Here is a 22704-nt window from a genome sequence, read left to right on the forward strand (position 1 = left end):
ATCTCCCATCATCAGATAGAGAGACTTCTGGCTGCGTTATTTGGACTTTGGTCAAAGGGATTCCAACTAGAGAAGCAGATTGAAAAAGAAAATTGTTCCTCTTTTCTTTCTTCTCAGACTTGCAGCTTCTTGCACAAGGCAGATCATCTATCTCCTTGTGCCCATGTGATGCATTCTGGTTGCATTTATGATAACTAAGATGGAATCACAAATACCCTCACTATTACTTCCAGTCCCCAGCCAGATGTGCGGCTGTCCACTCCACTAAGCAAACACTTAAGCTGAGAGTCTCATTACCTTTCTTTCCCTACGTGGTCCATGAAAGACCTGAATTGTAATTGAGAGAGAAACATCTATTACCTAGGCGTAGGATAAAGTCCTGGGGGTTAGAACTAAGAACCCCTACAATGCAGTCACCTGGAAAACAAACAAAACAAAAACAACCCAGAGCCCTTGTTCTAGAAATTTTACTCAATACTCCCAGTTTCTTTAAATAAAACTCCAAAGAAATATATGTTATGGCTAGATTTCATGTTTAGAGTGAGATACCCCAACGGTCAATCTGAGAAGCATTCTGCCTTTAAGGCCACATGAATTTGACTAGCTAGTTTAAAAGCAATTAAAGGCCAAGTGAGATGTTTTCACATACGGGTTGTCTGTTGTTAAGTACAGTCATCTACAGATGGCTTTCCCAATAAAAGGAACTCACGACACCGCTCGAAACAAAACAGCTTTGTAAGAAAGATTAATAGCAACATACTGGTGACACCACACACAGAAGACAAGCTGGCCACAGCCTTCACAAGGGCGGAAAGTGTTTAATGAACTTAGGATGGTGGCTTCGTAAACTAGAGTGTTATTTACAGCTAGGGCTCCCCAAGAGCAGACACCGCCGTGGGCGTGCGAGGCATGCTACGACCGACGCGCCTTCAGCTCATCCCGAAAACACTGGCAAAATAAACTTCAGTTGCAAATTCACAGATACAAGCTTCAAGGTATAAAGTTGTATATAACAAAAAAATACAGATAATATTTATGACAATAACTTACAGGTACAAACTCATGAGAAACTACAGTTCCACAAAGGGCTGTAAACATTTTGCACATTGTCAGTCCAGTCTTTTAGGCAAAGTGCTCTTTTGATAACAAATAAATTAACAGATACACGCTAGAGCCAACTATTTCCAGACAACACACAAAAAAATGTTTTGACTTGTTTTCTTCTTGTAAACATAAGTTTTACAAAAAAAACAAAATGAAGAATAAAAGTGTCTTGCAGGCCAACTACAGATACATACCTGGGCAGCGAAAGGATGTTTGAAATGTTTTGAATGTTAAATAAAAAAATTAACATTAATATCTTTTCAATGGTATTTTATACATAATAAACAACAAGTTTATATCCTCAATCATTTCTATCCCTGAAAAAAGGAATTAGGTATGACTTATTGGCAGCTGGGTCATTGTATGGGGTAACAAGGGCTGGAGTCCAGGAGTTGCTGGTGAGCTACAAAACAGAAAAGAGACGTGGGCATCAGTTCTTTAGGGTGACCGATCATGATTTAAACAAAGGCAAGGTGTCTTCATCACTGTCTCAGATATGGGCATTAGTTCTATGTGGTATCTGGCATCAGATATAAGCAGCGGCCCATTGACTCGTCTTTAGCAAGGAGATAAGCTTTGGGCATAGAGACATGCTCCAACTCTCTTCCATTTACCATACGTCACCCTGCACTGAGAAAGCTATGGTGTGTAGCTCCTACAGAGAGAGAGCTCCCGGGGCAAATGTTGCCTTTGTGTGCAGGTGTTCAGGGAGGGGCATACCCAAGTTCTCCTTAGGAGCAGTCAGTTGCATTCTCCCTGAACTGCAACTCAAGGTTTTCCTTCCTTGGCCTTAGTCTCTGGGTACTGGGGTTACATGTAAGAACCCCCATGTTCAGCTAGCATCTAAACATGTTTGTCTCAGCTAGTACTGTAGTCTCTCACAGAACACACACGGTTCCAACAGCAGCGTAACTAAATGGCACAGTGGTATTATGGGCTGTTTGTTTTTTTTACCAAAATTTAAGATTCTGCTTTCGGCAAGGACTTCAACCCCCCCCCCCACCCCGCCCAGAGCACTGGGAGAGCTGGACAGTGACTGGATCACGTGCTAGGAGGACATTTAAAAAGACACCCACGTAGTAGGAAGTTTTGAAGTCCAGACCCAGAGAGGAAAAAAAGAAAATGGGTTTCTTGGTAGCAAAGATACTGACAAATTTAACACATGAGGAATGTTTGCCGCCGGGCTGAGACTCTGAGCAGCTTGTTTAGAAATTAGACTTCGGCAGGGCAGTGGGGAAACAAACACAGGCCCTCACTTGGGATTCCAAAGTCAAGGAATAGTGAGACGGAACTGGACTGACCTCCGAAGAACTAACGGGACTTGAGGTGATTTCCTGTAGCCCAGATTCATACCACAGGAAACAGTTGTCTCTGATGAAAAGGTATCATCCAGAACCCCAAATTATTTATTTCTTACCCCAAATCTGAAATGAAGTGGGTTTAGGGTTTTGGTTTCTGTTTCTGGTCTTTTTGTTTGTTTTGGGGTTTTCGGAGGGGGGAGGGGCTGGCAGATAGTAAGAGCCGGCTCAGCTAAAGACAGAGGGGAAACATCAGAGAAGATGCAGAAAGGGCACAGATGCCGGATCCATCAAACATGAGCGTTTGTGTGAGCATGGGCAATGCAACTGCTCAAGTCAGGAAACAAGTGCCAAGCAGGCAGAGAGCAACAGAGATGAGGGTCCTCCACTGAGTGTCAGCAACCGAGTGAGAAGCCAATGGATGGGGTTTATGCGTTTATATATGCAGAGAATTTGTGCCCTAAAAGATGACTTGGAAGGAAAGCACTAAAAATCGGAAGGCCAGAGTGTTACAATGTAAGAAATCATCACTGACTCAAAATAAATTTTGTGACAGGGTCTTACTATGTAACTCTGGCTGGCCCAGAACACTATGTAGACCAGGCTCACCTCAGACACAAGAGAGTCACCTGTCTCTACCTCTTCCTTAAAGATGGGATTAAGATTTTGCCACCACAATCAGCTAAATAATTTTTAAAGGACACCAAGAGGTTCACTTAGCAAGACACCAAACCACTTAGTAAAGCCTCTAAGTAGAAGATATTTTCAACACTTGCACTTATCGAAAGGCTTTATGTGTAGATCTTATGTGAAAGATCAGATTTGAAGAGACACCATCAGGCCAGTAGCCAAATACAGACACAGGTCTTCACGGGGTAAAGAGATGCCCAAGGGGGAGGGCATCCTGTCAGCCATGAGAAGATGCTGATAAACATAATGAGATGGGACTACACTGTCACCAGACCGGCCAGGATGAAGCGGGGACAGCATGCTCGGTGCTGGCGGCCACAGAAGCACCTGTAGCACTCACGTGCTGCAAGCCGGTCTGACTGCAGAGCATCACACACAACCCACGTATATATCAGCTGGCAGTCTGAACCCACAGCAACCTGTTCCTAAAATACCCAGACCGGAACACGAAAGGCTATCGGCCATAAAATAGACGTGAGTCGAATGCTGTACAGTAAGTTAGCAACACGGATGACTCTCGCACTCCGCGGAAGCAGAAGAGAGAGATTCAAGATCGCACTGCCTGGGTCAGTTCCCAGGAAGCCTGACAACCAGTTCAATCCCTAGGACCCTCGGGGATAAAAGCGTGTAACTGACTCCTGAAAATTGCCCTCTGACCTCTACATGTGTGCCATGGCAGCACACACATGTGCACCATACACACACACACATATATACACATATGTATATATACATAATACACACATGTATATTATATATTATATATACATATGTAAAAAAGTTTTAAAAAGAAAAATTAAGATATGACTTCTGATCATATCTCAAGATCCACTCTGCAGAAGCAAACAAACCTCTGCTACACCTCGATCAGGTGCCATTTACAGAGGACGCTCAGAGGCAAGCCAAGCCCAGCACTTAAGTGTGCTTTCTACATGTATGACTTACTTCAATAAAAAAAAAGTAGAAGAAAAAAACCTCCAGTACAGAGATATGAGTCAATTACCTTCTCTGACCACAGACAATTAAAGTATTTAAATAGGTATCTGAAACAAAACAAGGGGGGCTGGAGAGACGGATCCACAGCTAAAAGCACTGGCTGCTCTTCCAGAGGACAGAAGTTCAATTCCCAGCACCCACATGGGAGTTCACAACCCCTCTCAGGTTACTTTACACATAGGGTACACAGACAACACCCATACATATAAAATAAAAACAAAGGAAATTTAGAGAAAAAGAAGAAAAGAAACAAAAACTGTTGCCAGTAAAAACCAAGTACCAAGTCCTCATTGTTCTCTGCCGCTCAACCACAGAGCACCACGCTAACAGGAGGATGGCTTTGCTGTCTGCTGTACCCTATAAAGTTTCTCGGCCATTGCTGAGGTAATCTCTCAAAGCCGTGACCGAGATTCAGCAATCCCATCTTAGACATTACCAGCTGCGGGGCGCTGCGCTACCTACCATCCATGTAAGTATGCAGCGCGGTCAGCATCGTCCCATCCTGGGGCACGTAGGCAGAATATGCCATTTCTTCCAGCATGGGTGGAGACAGCCTGGATGGGGGCACCGCTGTGACTGGGGCGGAGGAGGAGTGATTTGGACTGACGTGTTTCTTGTGGCGGGCTCTGCAGTTCTGGAACCATACCTGACGGGGAGAAGGAGGAGGCCGTGAGGTCATGCACTGGCTTCTGATCCGTGGCCCAAGTCATCACCACACACCCCAGAAACAAACCTTCCCAAAGTCTGCAGATGGAGCAGGGAGGCTCTTCTGAGGCTCTGGTTTCTACCCACACACCACAGAAACCCAGTGCAGTGAGTGATGCATGCCTGTAATCCCAGCACTTGGAAGGAGATGGCAGATAGATCCTGAATTCAAGGTCATTTTTCGATACAAGCTACAGGCAAGTCTGGGCTATACAAGATCCTGCCTCTTTGCCTACATGGCAACCTAGGGGCCAGTCTGGGCTATACAAGATCCTGCCTCAAAAAATTTTAAAATGTTAGGGGCTGGAGAGATGGCTCAGCAGTTAAGAGCACTGGCTGCTCTTCCAGAGGACCAGGGTTTGATTTCAGCACCCACATGGCAGCTCACAACTGTCTGTGACTCCAGTTCCACAGGATCCAACATCCTCACACAGACATATATGAAGGTAAAAACACCAATGCATATAAAATGAATAAGTTAAAAAAAAGTTTAAAAAGATTTAAAATGTCCACTGACTGGAGAAACATTTTAGTTCAAGTATTATAACAATAGTCTTTTTTCCTAAGCTAATAGTCTATGGGGATTTACTTAACGGTCTAGTCTATGGTTTTTATTTTTTATTTATTTATTTATTTTTTTAGCACCTTTTAAAAACAGGTGAAGCCTTGAGAATTCTGGGAAAGTATCTCCAGTTTTACTATTCACGTTTGGAAAAAACAGAAAACAGGAAAGTTCTTTCAATCAGAACTTAAAAAGAAAGTATGGTTATATTCTTAGACACCTGCTGGACGCATTTCAAAGCTTGTTCACATTAGGAAAAATCCCTACTGGGAACTCACAGCTTTCTCCAAGATTCTTGATTGAGCCATCCCAGTCACATTTAACCTGCTGCGTCCACTCTCTCAGTGAATACCTAGATTGTTTCCTGAGAAGCATGCTAAGGTCAAGTCTATAATAAGAACAAACTAGTCGTATTTAAAGCAGAATGAGCTACAAACACATCCATCTTGTAAGACCTCACAAAAAGCAAAGTGCCGACCATTCTGCTGTCTGTTCTGTAGCAGAGGAGAAGCAGTTCCAGACGGATGAGGCTTAAATCCAGATCTGGGGACCCAAGGCCTGACTGCCAGAACACACTTGGAAGCTAATCGGCACGTGTGCAGACTCTGCCATGAAAGGCAACTTCAACACACAGTGTCACAGGCTGAGGTATAGCTCAATTGTGGAATGCCTGCCTAACATGCACGCGTGCGCACACACACGCACACACACATACACACACACACACACACACATTTGGTCACCACATTCCAAACAAACTGTGTCACTGGAAAAATGAGAAAAGAAAGTGCTAAAAAAAAAAAAAAATTCAAGGAGGTTAGAATAAGCATTTTGACATCTAGAAGGTCCAGGCCAGGGAAGGGTCAGCAATATTAGCTATGTCCAGGGCCACCAAGTGGAGCTTCATGGCATGAGAGAAGAGAGAGAAGGTGCAAAGATCTTATAAGGGGATAAAAGCTGGCCAGCTTTCAAAGATATACCCTGCCCCTTAGGGCTCAATCCCCCAGGGCTATGCAGCCATCAACTCAAACTAAGGGAGCCAAACTTATCATAGATGTATGGCCTGAGCAGGTGACTGGAGAAAGCGCAGGGAAGGTTCCTCAGTGGAGACTTGGGTATACACCAAGGAAAAACTGGGCGAGGTCACAGCGTCCTCTCTTGTTCTCTGGAGACCACACCCAAATTCTCCAGTGCCAGGTCCATCCACCGGCACTGTAATGGCACATGCCGTCACTCTGAGAAGACACAACGTTCCCCACTGCTGAGGGGGCCATATGCCACCTGTGACACCAGGAGTCACACCTGTGACACCAGGCATCACCTGCCATCATGTCAAGAACAGCCAACGTTCAAGCTACACATACTAAATGTTCCAATCCGACAATATGAGATTTCTGTGCTGATGCTGCAGGGCAATCTGACTTGCACATGGTGACCTAAATAAAGCCTGGAACAGCCTGGCAGACGCCTCTCTTGGGTCGTTATCCTTCGATAATAAGAACCGCACTGGGAAGACCATGCCGTCTCCTTCACTAGACTCATAGTGATTACAAATCTGAACTTCTGGCCTCCACTGTACAATGAAGTCTGAAATTAGGAGGTATCCTCCATGCCATGGAGTCCAAACTAGCCACAAGGAAACGTCACTGCCTTCAGTAGCATCCACACCATACACACAGCCTGTCACGAAGAAAGTTTGTGATGAAGTCAATCACTCCTTTCCATCCATCCTTCCCAGGATTGCTATGCACAGATATCTGAAGAAGCCCCCCCACCCCTTGTCATGTCTGCCTCATACTCATTGCCTTTAACACTATAAGACTTCTAGATCTTTTAAGCACTCCTTTTGAACTGACCTCTTGTTAGTGCTTTTGTAAAAAAAAATAAAGTTAGTATTCTGAGCATGTGACCAGTGCAGAAGATATGGAACCCGACTCCTTAGGGAGCCTCAACACATCACACATCACACATCACAGTCACCAGGAGCTGCTGGAAGCCCTGTCTTCAGAGAGAAGCTGCCTCATAGCAAACACTTCCTGCTTCCCAGAGAATAAGCTCCTAAGGATCAACTCCATGCAACACATGTGTACCAAAAAGGAAACCGTGACCCCAGGTCAAATACAGTTTTTGTTGGTTATTATTAGTGCCATTCATTTTTTTAAAAACAAACAAACAAAAACGAACAAAAAAACCCAACAACTCAACAATTCCTTTAAATGAAGTCCCATGTCCCTAGCCTCTCTACACCACACCTCTGCTCAGGCAGTTACCTCTTTGATGAGGTAACTTCTTCAGACCCTCTGCTGCTTCTCCAGTCAGGGTGCTGCCAGGCTCCCTCCATCTAGACAACCTCTGCCACTCTGTCCTCCCCCTCAGGAACCTCCTCTGTTCCTTATACTCACTCGGAGATTGTAAAGGATCAACCCGATTTCAAGGGACTAGCGCCTTGGCTTGACACCTGTTCATTGCTGTAAATACTGTTCACACAGCAGGTCACCACCAACACTAGCACAGGTAAAGGTGACTGCATCCCCCTCCCAACAGCCAAGGAGCTTTCTTCTGACTTCCCTGTTCCCAGGCACCCTTCCAAGAAAAACCTGAACTTCTAATTCTCTGGTGCAGTCTCTCTGGGCTGCTTTCTTGACTTGCTAGCAGTCAGTAGCTGCCACTATTATGCAATTAGTAAAAATGTTTCTGGAATTTATAGGCCCACACTGCAGTCAAGTCTCTTAAAAACAAGAACAAACAAAAACAAAAACCTCCCTCTAGTTTCCTGGTCACCAGACTCAAAATCCTGGCTCCACTTCTCCCCATGTTTTGTCAGTTTGACCTTTTTCTAAATCATCTATCATGGCTTCCTTTCACAAAGGGGGCAACTCCAACAATTTCCCAGACTTTCCATACATGAATTCTATGATATAGCATGTCTGGCTACAGCTCTCTCTTCCCTAGCCTTGCTCATGTCACCCCTTCTCCCTGAATCTTTAGTAAAGGCCACTATCATCCTACAGAGGGTTGGGCAGAAAGAGGGGGTGGAGTGAGATGGGGAGGGGAAGGAGCGGGGAAGGGAGGGCTCAGAACCAGGTTTGGCTTGGAGCAGCAGCATTGCTCAACCCAAGGATCTCAGAGCTATCTGAATAACGATGAACAGCATCATTGACAAATGGTAGCCCTGTCCAGGAAAGCCAAAGTCAGGCTGTCCTTTAACAATTTCCTCTGCAATTGAAACATTCCATCCCTTAGGAAGCTCCTTGAGCAGGAAGGTAAACAACTCAAAATAGCTTCAGGAAGTCCCTGAATTTGACCAGATTCACTAGGCCCCTCCCTGCCAGAATAGACAATAAAAGCTGAGCATAACAGAGACCAGATGCTGCCTGGAAAAAGCAGAAAGCATCCTGCTGAGCTGCTGAAAGAGGTTTAGACCAACCCGAGGCACGAGGAAAGGATGCTCTTTAACCAGCTGAGCTGGCCCTGGGCTGTACAGTAAGCTCTAGGTTCCCAGTTCTGTGAGCTGTCACCCTGCTGGGATGCACCTTGGTGATGCAGCCATCTTTAAGTCATTTCTGCCCAGGTAAGGAAACCCAATAAAGCTCACCGGTTCACCACACTGGACATGGGTGTTCCCACACTTTGATCTGTGGTGAGCAGACTTGTGTGCTGTGTCTTCCCAGGAAAGCCTTTGTCACACACACTTTTACAAAATAGGTTCAGTGAGGAAGACCCGAAGAGGTATCTGGCATTCTGAGGTTTTGTCACAAAAGAGCAGCATCCACACCCAGAGTCAGGTGCAGAATTTCTTGTCTTTCTTGATGTATGTGTATGATCTCACCTGTATGACTCGCCTGCTTAAGCCCGTTCTCTCTGCCAACTTCTGGAGGGTCTGTGCATCTGGGTTGTTGTCCTGAGCAAACTGTGCTTGCATAACCTGTGATTGTTTTTAAAAACAAACGTTGGGAGAAAACCATTATCAGCCTGATCTTTGGTGTTTTATGATGAAAGAGATAAGACACACAATGACAATGTGATGTGTAGTTAATTCCTGAGGGTCAGCGCAGCTGAGAGCAAATGAAAGAGCGGCTTGCTTTATAAAAATTAAACCACTGCAGGATGGAACGCTGCCTCTCAACCATGCCATTAGAGATGTGACCTACCCCACCCAGTCTCAGAACTCACAGATAAAATACACAGAAGACAAGTCTCTTGCACTCGGCTTCTCATTCTGATAAGTAGCTCTGCACTGGAAGCTCAAAATACAAACCATGCAGCATTTGCCTCTGGCCTCTGGTGGGTCTGAACAGCGTCAGGGCCTCTAACAGCTTTGGCTGATGCCCTGCTGTGGACATGGATGTTCCGGCACTGTGGTCACGCCACTGTTATGTGTGGAGGGGCATTCGCTCCACATGAAGCCACCTCTGAGATCTTAAGAGGAGACACATCCATTAGTCCACACGAGAAACCTTAGCAGAGCCCAGAGATTTATCTGTGACTTTCTGCTGATCTCACCATGGAAGAGCTATGACATGTATACATTCACGTATGACAGTGTTTGGGGTGTGATTTAAAGTTCCTAGAAGAAAAAATACAAAAATGCCAATAATCGCCTGTAATCAAAAGTAAGGAAGGAGGAGATGAAGACTCCTGAGAATCAAGCAATACATTTGAATTTGTTACCCAAAGTCAGTCAGTGCGGGGAGTGCGAGATGAAGATATAAAGAATAGAGGCGTTTAATAGGCTGTGCTTATCTGTGGACCTGGGAAGTGAACAGATAAACACCCTCTGTCCCACCTACTAGCCCTCCCTAGGCAGGTGAACTGCAGTCTCTGCCTGTTCCTGACTTCTCTGCCCCATTTCTCTCCCCCCTTTCCCCTCTCTCTGTCTCTGTCTCTCTGTCTCTCTCTCTGCATCTTCAAATGTTGAAATGTAGCCCAACAGATTGCTTCAAAAAAGTGGGAGCCCAGGGGATCAGGGGAAAAAATGTTCTCCCCAGGGGGGTGCTACACTCTCTGCCTGCCACAGAGGTGTGCACTTCAGAGTTGGTGACTAAAGGACCCTTAACAATATGAGGGAATGGAGAGATGGATAAAAGCCCAGTGTAGGTTAGAAATATCCTGAGGCTGCAAAGATACCCCTGGCCACCAACTCTTCTAGGATCAAGTGTCAGACTCCTTGTGTCCCATCCAATATTGCATCAATATACTCATTGGTAAGGGAGCTTAGCTTTTTTCTTATTGAAAAAGTGGCAAAATGGAGTAAGCGTCTGCAGTCTCCTTCCCTTCACTCTTCCCTTCCGTACCCGAAGGACTGCTTTTCTATAGCTGTGCGTGTGTTGGCGTGACCTAAGCATGACAACCCAAAGACAAAATGGCAAGCAAATTAAATACATCTTGGGGCTGGAGAGATGGCTCAGAGGTTAAGAGCACTGACTGCTCTTGCAGAGGTCCTGAGTTCAATTCCCAGCAACCACATGGTGGCTCACAGCCATCTATAATGAGATCCGGTGCCCTCTTCTGGCATGCAAGCATACATGGAAGGAATGTTGTATACATAATAAATCTTTAAAAAAAAATAAATACATCTTTAATTTATCACAAAGACAAAGCTGAACTAGTATTTGGGAATTTGCTTCTAAATTCATTATTGATATTCTGGTTTAAATAGGAGCAAAATCCCTCTAGGAATAAATAATAGAACCAATGTACATTTAGCAAAGACAATTCATCAAAAAATGGAACTTAAGTCTACCCTGGCCAATTAGAACTAGAATATTCTAAAGAAAATGTTGTACTCACTGTTTTTCCTTTAGTTAGTGCTAGTGTTCAGTCTCACATAAAAAGAAAAACAGAAAAAAAAAGGAGAAAAGGCCCTTTGGGTTTCTACTTGGTTTCCCTATTCTGCAGATGTCAAAGCTCCTGAACCTCGCAAGTCCTTCTGGGATGATCATGGCAAAGACCTGCAGAGGCAGCACTTTAACACCAAGAGGTCTACCAGAAGTCCAGAGTATGTGTACTCGCGTCTGCGCAATGTGATCTGAAAACAGATCAGTGTAGGAGCCAATCTTGGTGTGTTCAATGTCGACATTGCTGGCTATTGTGAGCCAACCATGGCACAAGCAGGAATTTGAGTGCCCTTTTTATCAATGGGACCACGTTGAGATACATCTGTAGACACACCCTCTGAATTGGAAGCCTCTGTGCGATTCTGAGATGGGATTTCAGGATTTAGTTGCCCTGTGCTAACACACCTCTCCAAAGCAAGCACCTCATGGGCAGGCTCGACTCAGTGGTCATGGTGATTTTATTATTATTATTATTTTCTTGAAGTCAATATTTGAATACATTTAGTTTTCCCAAAAATGTGGGAGTTTGATAACGTGAATATAGTACCTGGTTTATCAGATAATATGGTAAAAGTAAATGATTTGGGGGGGATTGTTTTTCTTTTAAATCTGTGGCTGCCCCAGCTTTCTTGTTCTTTAGAGCAACTGAGGACTGTGCCTCATTTATCCTGACCATCTCGGGTACAGGATCAATACTATGGAATGCTGAATCCATGAGGCCATGCTCTGCAGAACCCGACTCTGATCTTTTTTTTTCTTTCTTTTTTTTTGCTAATGATGCAGGTCACGTTCTTATGTAGCAATGCATGGTTTAAGTATTTTGTGAACATTGTAAATTGTAATTATAAGCCTGTCTGCAAGCTTCAGGATTTTTCCTTTCTGTATTGCTGGGTTCTGGTGGAGAACATGGTCTCCTGGGAGGCAAAACCACATGAAAAGCACAGAGGCTGGACGAGTCTGTCTGAACCTCTCTCTCCTCTGCCATCCCCTGAGCAGTCAGTTACCTTTGCGGGTGGTTCCTGTGCCCCTCGAGGAGGCCAACTACACTGAGAACCTGTGGGATTGGCTGAGGAGTTGACGATGTAAGTATGATGCCTGCCATAGGACTTGGCCGGCAAAAACACCCACAAAGATCCCACCTTATCTTTTTTTTCCTGTAATTATCTTCTCACCAGAGATTGCACAGCTACCTGCTGTGGCTTTGAAGCTCTACAGTTACAATTTTAGTAAGGAATTTTCACATCCAAGTTATGAAGCCTGTAATTGTCAAAGTTCCAGCCACCCCCTCACGGAGCGACCACTTTCAGATCCGATACGCGTCTACTGAGATGCCGTCTAACCTGGCCCGTCTCTGCAGACTGGGTGTTTTGCAAAGCCTGGACAAGAGTTCACATCAGCAACTGCATGTGCGTGACTTTCTCCAACACCCCAAGGAGCATCCGAGCAACAACCTCACACGACGGCAAGTTTCTCAACCGTATTATTTTTCACATATTAATTACAGGTCATGGACTTCATGTCTCCTAAGTAGCAAGCGATTATCTATGTGCAGGGTTTGGTTCTAGATTTTAATACACAGCATTTGGTCCATTTGCCAAATCCTTTCAGAATGCTGGCCATGTCCAGGTTACCCCTCTAGTCATTCTTTAAGACACCACTCTTGAAGTCCTTCTAGTGTAGAAGTGTGCACTGCTGGCCAGTCTCTGACTACTAGAAGTGCCTTCTCTTTCTTTTGCTAACAAGATACAATTTCTGCAGTCCTGACCTGAAGATGGTATCATATGCATCACACCCAGTAACCTGCGGAAAAGGTGCAGGAAATGCCGTTTATCTTAACACAAAACAAATACCTCGGCCACACTGATCTCTTAGAAAATACAACTATCCGGAAAAATTCCAGAAAGAATCATATGTAGACTTAAATATAAAGCAAGGACTATTTTCTTGAGAGTCTGCACAAATGAGACAATACATCCAATACAACTGTGATAACGATTCCATCTATTTTCAAGGGGCAGAGTCAGCCTCAGCAGGGACAATGGAGTCACTGCCTCCACCCTTCACGACCGGATCAACCATTTGAGTCTCGTCTCTGTTGGGTAGGTTCTGTTCCTCCCTACAAATCTGTAGATTAAACAACTCACATGATTTACTGAAATGACAGCACATTGGAGCCCCACAGCCTTGGGTGCCATCTCTTTCAGCTGAGTCTTCTGTTGTCATTACAGGTAATAAAACGTCTGCCTTAAATAGATGCTCTCAGGAACAACACGATGTCCTAATGTCGATACCAAAGAAACCCTAAGGACACAAAGCTACCATGACTGGACTCTGTAGCACGTAACCTTTTAGGGCAGTAAGTGTATTTCCAGTCTCATCAAGCTGGATCTTTTAGGGAGTATAAGACAACCTTTCAGCAAACAATATTCTTGGGCCGCATGGAGATCGCTTTTGATTTTGCTTTGAAGCCTGTTTTCTTTTGTGGGGAAGAGTTTGAGAAACCACAACTGTATTGTCATGTCTACCTGGAGTTGATCGGCTGTGAAGCTGGTCCGGGCTCTTTTGGCTGGCTTTGGATGATTGACATCTTGTTCTGTGAGCAGGGCTCCTTCCACACTAATCCCGTTACCTGCAGTTTAAGAAACAAACCACCCCGTTGGTAACTCAGATGGGTCCACACGTCTGCACAGCGACAGTTCCCTGACACGCTGTGACTTCTTGCGGGGCCATGTGCATCTTTTGAATTTGTAAAGTTTTAAAAACGTGTTGCAAATAGACCGTAAGAGATGGTCTATTTATAGCCTTGTACACTCTACCCCAAACTCATATATCACAGGTCCACATTAGGAAGGCAAATACATAGCAATAAAGCTAAACCCAAACTCAGGCTCCTGCCACAACGTACAGTACAGTGAGGGACTCACAGAGGCCACCACTTGCCCGCAAAGCAACAGATGGAGCTCTTTCTGGCACCACGGTGGACTTCATGACCATGACCTCTTTTATAAAATAACACCCCACCACCCATTTTCATCTCTTCGCCCACCGTCCTACAGACTCAAAGGTGTCTGGAAGCCCCACCTACCGTTCTCCACTTCTCTTTTTAAATTATCCAGCATACAGTCGAAATGCATCCTGCAAAGAACTTTCTCTTCCACCAAGGCGAACTCCTCTCCAGTGGACAGTTGCCTCTTGCAAGAAAAGCAGGCAAAGCAGGCCAAGTGATACACGTTGCCCTTGGCCCTGCGGACCCAGTCAGTAGAGTGGATGTGCCTCCCACAGCGGGAGCAGCGTGTCCCATAGCGTCTGCAGCACACAGGGAGGAGGCATGGTGAGGTGGGCGTCCGGCAACCGTACACTGACCCATCATCACGCTCTTTGGAGGGGTGTAAGTATTTGAGTATGGGGAAAGTGAAACAGGCATTAATTTTCTCAGTGTAGGAAGCTGTTGAGACAGGGTCACAATCCAAATCTGTTTTGAAAACAAAAACTGCCTCAATCGGGAATGGTGAGGAAGGCGAGTTTTCTATTAAAATAATTGAGAGGAGGACTCTGAATAGTCCTTTTATTGTGTCATGTGTTAAGGCGTTTATATGTTACCTAGAGATTCCAGATACTCATGCTCAGTCACACATATACACTCAGGGTTGAGAACCGCAAAGGGCAAAACTACACTAACTCAACATCGAAACACTGGTCAACTAAAATCTAGCTGAGGGGACGGGTGGAGCTCACGATGGAGTATGTACAGAGATCACACAACACTGGGCTCAGTCTCCAGCGCCAGAAACAAGCACATATCCCAGTTGAGATGACAGGGGGACCAGTGAATGCAAACAGATTTAAATTAGAAGTTATCAGAGAATGCACAGAATCTAGATTCTACACCCTGAAGGGCGGTGGGGGGGGGGGTGCAGCATTCCAGCCATGACAAATGCCGCACTGTCAGCCACAGAGAGTGGAAGTAGTCTCTAAAACTTCCAGAAAGATCTGTAGGCATTCTCAGAAAGATACCAGAGGCAAAGGGAATTTTCCCCTCCCTGTCATAGTGATTAGATGCCTTCCTCTGTCTCCCATCAGTCCCTAGTAGACAAGGTTAGCACATCTGCCTTTGTCTATCCAGCCAGGGACCCATCTTTAAAAGTATTGCCAATTTAATCGGAGCATAGAATTCTAAAAATGAACTTCAGAACATATACACACACAAAATCCTAAAGAGATTTTAATAGATCCTTTTTTTAAAAAAAAAAAAAATTCAACAATTTCAAAGGGTGATTAACATATGGAAATTTGAAATGCCGATGAATTAATTGACACAATTCTGGCAAAGCAGTGGTGGTATACACCTTTAATCCGGGCACTTGGGAGTCAGAGGCAGGTGGATCTTTGTGAGTCTGAAAACAGTCTGTTATACAGAATGAGTTCCAGGACTACACAGAGAAACCCTGTCTAGAAAAACTGAAGGAAAATAAAAGAAAAGAAAAAAGAAATGGCATAATTCTGGGGAGAAGCATACATTTTTTAGCAATTATGAAATCACTTCATTGTACAAAATAGACTCTAATATGACCATGTTCTATAACCTTTGTACTATATCCAACTCCATCAATAAAGTCACTGTAAAAACTTTTGAATTGGTGTTGGCACTGTACTAAGTGTTACCAACTTTGCTGTGCAGAATTTTGCAATGAGCTTTTTCTTATTTAGGAATGCAAATGAAGCGATATGACCACATTTAAAGTAAGGCTTGTAAGTTTTAGACAACTCTCCACAAAGAAGTATGTCCTGGAAGGCACCTAACAGTTACACAGCCATGGAGAGATCAGAGAGAGAAAGGCCACACTTAATATCCTGCACAAATACAATCTCATAAGCCAAAGTCAAAGAACAAGGCCAAAAATAAAAAATAAAAGCAAGACCTCTGGGCAGAACAATTCCGTTTGTTGTATTCATGACAGTGGAATAGTTTGTTATCTAAACGCCTAGTGTCTTGGAGGTTTATTACCGGGGAGCAATTACCCATAATGTTTCTATTTTACTTTACCACTGACTTCAAACAAGGAATCCTGCTACCATCATGTATTTATTTCATCCCTAACTGCAGATCCCAAAATTCCCTGTTTTGAATACCCCAACCTTTCATCCTTAGGATGGGAATATGACCCAAAATGAAGTTTTATGTAGCCCATTCCAAAAAAAAAAAAAAAAAAACCCAAATACTAATTTAGTTTTAATACAAATTATTACCCCTTTCCCAAATTTTGAGACGTTGAGCATGGTGCTTAAAGCCTCTAATCTTGGCACTTGAGAGGCAACACTGGAGTGTGAGTTCAAGGCCAGCCTAAGCTACATAGCAAGATTCGATTTCAGAAAAAAAAATATTTTGAAATATATCATCGTAATTGGTTTTGAGTAATCAAACTTATGCAAAAAGTCCTGTTACAGAGGTCTTTTAAAATAACTTCTTGAGGCATTTGTTAAAATGAAAATAGCGATATACCTGAAGTAATCGAGTTTACAGAAAATGTCTTTGTCTTTAATATAACAGCTTGTGTGCCTTCCCAGGGAGGTTCTGCAGACGCTGCAGGAGAGACAGCGGACATGCCAACACAGGTCATTTACCTGCAAGGGGAAATGAGGGTGAGCAGGCAGTCCACACCACCTTCAGGGCCCCCAGTCACTGACGTGTGGGCAGGAAAAGAAAGGCTAGCCTTGGAACACAGGCTCAGGTTTCCTGCACCCAACCAGCACCACCGACAGACGGGCATCTGGCTATATCATTTTATAGACATAGACTCCAACAAGAAACCAGACTCCTATAGGGCACATTTCAAATTTGTTTTATTCCTTTGAAACGTTCATGTTTTCTTTAATATTCATTTTCTCCTTTCCTCCCTCCTTGACCAAACCTCGATGAACACAGAGAAAACATTTATTCTGAAGTCATATGCACAGACTCTGTGTTCATCTTTGCTCTAACCTTTTCTACAACGAAACCTGGCAGTTATGGGAGTCAGGATACAAACCTTTTGATGTACCTTTTGGCCAAACAGTTGTCAACTGTGTACCATCGATAGGAATGACAAAGGCAGAAAATGCCTGGTAAAATACCCTAGTAGAGAGAGCAAGCCGTCCACTTCCTGACTTACACACCAGAATCGCTAAGGTAGGAGCTTGACGACGCTGTGCTTGCTTCTTAGCTACAGAGGGCAAAGTGCCTAGACGGAGGGTGTTGGGAACCTATGGAAGGATCTATCTTCTGGAGCAAGAAAGGGATCTGGATCATAAGCCCCAGAAAATATGCTCATTTGTACGTCAATATACACTCCATATATGTGCCCAGTGTTCAATTATACTGAGTGAGGCAGGACTGCAGTTAATAGAGCAGGCACTTTAGACTGACAGAGGAACAGGGAATATCATCAATTCAGGAAACAAACCATCATTGCAGCTACCTGAAGCTGTCACTGCCCCACCCCCCCCAGCACTGAACTTTAACCACCAAAGGAGATGTGAACTGGGCTGTGCTGGCCTGCAGACATTGGGACTAACTGGGTTTATGCTTTGTAACTCCCGGTCAGAGTGTTTAGCTCTGATAGGACGGAGATACACAAGACACTTTGAAGGAAACAAAGGGCTTTGAAGGGCTTTCTATTGAGTTATGAGCCTCTTCCCAAAGCAGTGTTTTATTTCTGATGGAAATTAAAGTTTGGGTCTGGGTCTTTCTTCAGAAGAACTATGTAGTATTTACTATATTAAAAAAGCATAGTTAATTGGATTAAAACGAAGACGTCCTGGAAGTGGAAATGCATTTTCCTCACGGTTTCCCTCCAGTTGTTCCCAGTCACTGCTTGGGGCCTCACTGCAGTCACACCCATGCTTTTGTTTTGTTCTCTAAGGCAAGGCTTTAAAACAGAGCCCTGGTCTCTAACTCTCTACAAAAGCCAGACGTCTTGCCTGGCTTTGACACCTTTTCTCAGGGTTTCTTTTGAAAAACAAAAGAAAGCTCCTTAACATTCTGTCTTTGCCAGGGAGTAAAGGAGGTTGGGAAGGATTCTGGAAAGCCTTCTGGAAACTATCCCTGAACTAGCACACATCCAACAGGGCTCAACACCAGGCTAGGACCACTCCAGGGTGACAGGAGGGGCCACAGCTGCAGGTAACTCCTGCTGACCCCTCCGTCTGACGCCAGGAGCCTGTCCCACAGGATGGTGTTTTCCCATAGCCTCAAAGGATAGATCTGCACTGGATCAAATACTTTTTACCAGTGAGAAGTTTAGATTCAAAGTTGGAGTAAGGAGTTAGCGCTTCCACCGGGGGTGAGGATGCTGAGACTTTAGAACTTCTAAATGATGCTGTGGTATCAAAATGCAATTAATTTATAAAGCCTAATAGACTATGGTTGTATGTAGAAAACCTTCCTAGTTGGACTCCTGTCCAATTACAAAAGAAAACTTTGCATAGCCCATTTAGATATAATTTTTATATATTATGGAGACAAGCATAAGCAATATATAAAATTATACAAGATGAATGCTAGAGTCTGCAGAATTTCAGATTTTACTGTGTAACTCTTTCTACATCTTCTCTGCCAAGAAGTGTTAAAGTTTTCTCAAGTTCATTTCAGAAACGTTCAAGACTCTGCTACTGAGAACCTTGTTCAAAACAAGAAGCAAATTTTGTCTCAGTGGATGGTTTTGTGATATTCAGTTTTCCAGGTAGCAAATTGGAATTGGGGTTTTTAAAAATGCAGATTTAACGAGAAAGCCAGGTTAGTCTGTCAGCTTCAAGAATCAGTTCACAACATTTAAGAATGCTTTCTTATCCAAGCCTCTTTTGGTGCGTGCTCTGGGTTCCAGAGTAATAGTCCAAGTCCACCCAGAATGCAACTTTTGAATGTTGTCGTCAACTTAAACCCACTAATTTAGTTTTTGAACTTTTACTCTCCATAATTAATCCTTCTGAAAGCTGAAGTTTGGGGAGGAGGACGGAAAGTGAACTGGTTTGCAACTAATTTGGTATAGAAGGAAACATTATTTTACATAGCGGATTTTTAAAAAGCGATTGAAACCCAATGCGATCAGATGAAGACACTTAGGACCAAGACCCTGCCTGCAATGGCAACTTGAGAGAATACCAACTCCAAAACCATCCCACCCCCGCGCACAAGATTTTAAAAGTTAAACTTAATTAAGTAAGACAGTCAACTCTGAAACCACCTTGTGAAGCACTTGAACCGATGCTCCTAGTGTGTGCGCCTAACTTTACATCTGTTTGGTTTTGCACCCCCACAAACACCCCCAGCACTGGCAGAACCATTGTGCTTAGCAAGATCTGGGAAGTTCCAGAATGGCTTCTAAAGCCTTATACGAACTTTTGCTTTGGGAAGGTTCCAGGTTCCTGTAAATAAACGCGAGACCGCGGTGATAATAACAGTCCAAACAGAAGGTCTTTTAGTCAGTTTACAGTGTTTGTAGTTATAGAAAGAGTCGAGCTGAATGGGTTGACATACCGACGACCTGGGCTGTGCTATTCTAGGAAGACAGCGACGTGGACGTATTGGAGAGGAGGGACCAGTTTGGAGAGTACAGGGTTTTCAAATAAGTGAAGGTCTAGGTTTGGTAAACAAACAAAAGCCCTAACAACTGGCAGCTGTTTCAGCCTGGGTGGCACTTCCTCAAGCTCTCCGCTCACACCTGGGGAACCTTCATTAATACAGTTTCACAAGTAAACCCTACGGTCCCTTGTCGCACTTTCCCCTCCTCGCTGTGGGCCCTAGAGAGGACTATTTTGCTCAGAAGGTCTACGGAGCCTCGGCTGACACGGGGTAGGGCCCTTTTCCCAGGGCCCCTCTGGGGCTCGCCTGCCCCCGAGTCCTACCTTGAGGAGGTATTTGTCCACAATCTCCAGGCCGCAGCTGCTGCACACACACTTGCCTGGAGGGCAGACGGAGCCCGAGGCCATGGACTGGGGCGAGGACGACGGAGAAAGCGGGGCCGAGGAGGAGCAGGAGTCCTCGTCCCCGGCTCCCTCGGGGTTCACCTGCTGGAACAGCAGAGCACTGGCCGCAGACCCCTCCTCCCTTCCACGTCCCACCTACCCACGGGGGGCGCCCCACGGGCTGTCGTCTCTCCCAATCCGCTCCCTGGGGTACCCAGAGCTGCAAACCCCTAGAGTCCCGCAGCCCCGCGCCCTGCCCTGCTCAAGGAACTGGGGGGTCCCCGTAGGCCGTCGCCCCACTCACCAGTCCTTCTTCCCCGGCGCCTTTGCGTGTCCTCCCCGCCGCCAGGGCTGCAGGCCGCCCGCACTCCTCCGACATGAGCCCCGGGCACTGCGCCGCGAGAGCGGAGAAGGCGGGGAGACACGGGTCAGGAGCCGGCGGCGTGCACGCCGCGCCCCGCAGCCTCGGCCCAGCCGAACTCTTGAAGGCCCCGCACGAGGGCGGCGCGTGCAGCCGCGGGCACCTGAGCCCGGGCGCAGCTGGCGGGCCAGCGCGCAGCCTCCCTGGGCCGCCGCCGCCAGCGGGCGACTCGAGGACTGCGGGGCCGCGGTTCCGGGCTCGGGCCCCGCGCTCACCCCGGCACGCCGGCTCCCCGCCCCCCGCCGGGGGTACCCAGCTAATAACCGGCCTCTGCGCACAAAGCGATTGCTTTCTAGACGTCAATCACCCGGGAGTGGGGGAAACACCCGGCTAAAGGGGGCGCGGGGCGGGGGGGAGGTGGAGTGAGAGAGAAGAAAAGATGACTGAGGAGGGGGTGGGGAGAAAAACTTGATTTCTTTAATAACCTCAATTAAAAGAGCAAGACACACATATATTTTTTTAAAGGGGGGCTTTTTGAATAGGATAGACCGAAAGGTGAAGAGGTTTAATCGGATACTTGAAAGCTAATTACAGTGGGATTTAAGAAGCCTGGTGTTTGTTCCGACAATTTGAATGAAAATGCTTCAGATTAAACGGAGCCAGCAGCTCTTTGGTAAACTTAAAGCAATTAGAACGGTAAGCGATTTACACTGGTTTCTTTAAGGTGTGAATTGCCACTTAGCGCCCAGTAAGTCAACATTTTAGCTACTAAAGGATTATCTTTAACCAGTGCAAAAAGCGGGTCGAATAATGGAAATATCCAGCTGAATTTAATTTGTCCCATTAAATTAAAAAAAATCCCTCACCCAACACGGGTCAGTATATTTTAGAGCACACAGGCGCGTCGCTCGAGTGTCCCCAAGCACTGGCTGCACTTTCAGTTTTGTTCTACAAACGAACGCAATCTCTCTGAGAAGTCTAGCTGCCGGCTGGTGGGTCCGCGGATTCCATGGCTCACACCCACCGCGTTCCCGTCTCTTTGTCTCCTTCTCTGTCCTCTGACAGCCCCAGGTGAGCCGGCGGCTGCACGTGGGGTCTCCCGAGTGCAACTGCTCCCGGGCCGCGTCCTCGCGCGGATACAAAGCATCCAGGCAGAAATTCTACCGGTCACCTTCCACGCAAATACGAAGCCAACAGTGCCCCACCCGCGTCCTGCCCAGGTCCCCGTCTGGGAGCCGGAAAATGCGAGCCACCCAGGGTCTTGCCTTCCGGATTCCCGCGTTAGACTCGCCTCCTGCTGCGAGATTTGCCCCTTGGGTATTTCCAATGAAATCGTTTTACGGCCCTTCCTAGGAGCAGACGGACTCTGAAGAATCCAAGTCCTCAGTCTGTCGCTTAAGGTCCCGAGACCCCACAGGCGCCTGATCCGAGGCAAGAGCCAGCGCTCACCCGACTGCAGCCTGGACCCCCACCCCACCGCTGTCCCAGGCCGCCTCGAACAGCAAGTTAAATAGAATAAAAACAGAACTCACATGGCCCCTAGAGCACCTTAGGCTCCAGGCTTCGTCTCCCAAATTAGAGTGCCCATGCCTCAGGTTAAGTGAGCCCACGGGGTGGGGACGCAGTGATTACTACCTAACGCTGCTACGTAATAAAAAAAATTGTCAGGTCTGGAGAAGAGACAGTGACAGGTGGTTTTCCGAACCTCTGCTAGGAGCCTGACAACTCTCTTTCCTTAAGGAAACCGCTGTTCAACGCATCCTGCCAGGCGTCGGCTCGCTCACCTTCTCGCGGGGAACCGCCAGCTCCGGCACGTCCTTTCCCTCCAGTTTACACACAAACATCTGATCGCTCTTCCAATACATGGCCCCGCAGGCGTTGCTTATCACATACCAGCTCCAGAGGGTCAGAGGCTGTGGGTGTCAGCAGTGCCCCCTCCCGCGCGCCAAAAGCGCCAAGGAAAGCTAACACGCAGGACTGCGATGTTATAAGTGCGCCTCGGTCCAAAGAGGCCGCCACAGTGACCGTGACTCCTCTCGGACCCACGGTTCTAAGATTTCTCTCTCAGCTACTCTGAGGTCTGTCCCTCCAGGAAAAGAGGGAAAGAAGTTGTGTTTTCCAGAGGGTGGAACCTCACGGGGAGGAGGGGGTGTGGGGGAAAGTCTTTTCCTGGAGGGACAGCCTCACCTCCCTGCGGAAAAACCCGCCTTC

General features: G+C 45.9%; 1 protein-coding gene across 2 annotated transcripts; it reads right to left on the bottom strand.

The window, feature by feature from the left end:
• Nucleotides 1-840: 840 nt before the first annotated feature.
• On the bottom strand, nt 841-22398 carry Lhx8 (LIM homeobox 8). Of its 2 annotated transcripts, none has more exons than XM_057793611.1 (9): nt 22278-22398; nt 20437-20523; nt 20073-20234; nt 16693-16814; nt 14278-14498; nt 13718-13821; nt 9185-9280; nt 4551-4734; nt 841-1507 (listed from the first exon to the last, which is right to left on the bottom strand). In XM_057793611.1, the coding sequence occupies exons 1-9, from the start codon at nt 22356-22358 to the stop codon at nt 1461-1463; spliced, it is 1104 nt and encodes a 367-aa protein (XP_057649594.1). In that variant the 5' UTR covers nt 22359-22398; the 3' UTR covers nt 841-1460. The 2 variants fall into 2 exon arrangements, with proteins under 2 accessions (XP_057649594.1, XP_057649593.1); XM_057793610.1 differs by having other exon boundaries at nt 20073-20237; nt 22278-22376.
• Nucleotides 22399-22704: the final 306 nt, after the last annotated feature.

Source organism: Chionomys nivalis, chromosome 18, assembly GCF_950005125.1.
Source record: "Chionomys nivalis chromosome 18, mChiNiv1.1, whole genome shotgun sequence".
Taxonomy (NCBI): domain Eukaryota; kingdom Metazoa; phylum Chordata; class Mammalia; order Rodentia; family Cricetidae; genus Chionomys; species Chionomys nivalis.

Coding starts and splice junctions, on each gene's coding strand:
- Lhx8 (XM_057793610.1), bottom strand. CDS start 22,358: ATGTATTGGAAGAGCGATCAGATGTTTGTGTGTAAACTGGAGGGAAAG. Junction 20,238..20,436: donor GCGCCGGGGAAGAAGGACTG/GTGAGTGGGGCG, acceptor CTGCTGTTCCAG/CAGGTGAACCCCGAGGGAGC. Junction 14,499..16,692: donor TGTAAACTCGATTACTTCAG/GTATATCGCTAT, acceptor TGTGTGCTGCAG/ACGCTATGGGACACGCTGCT.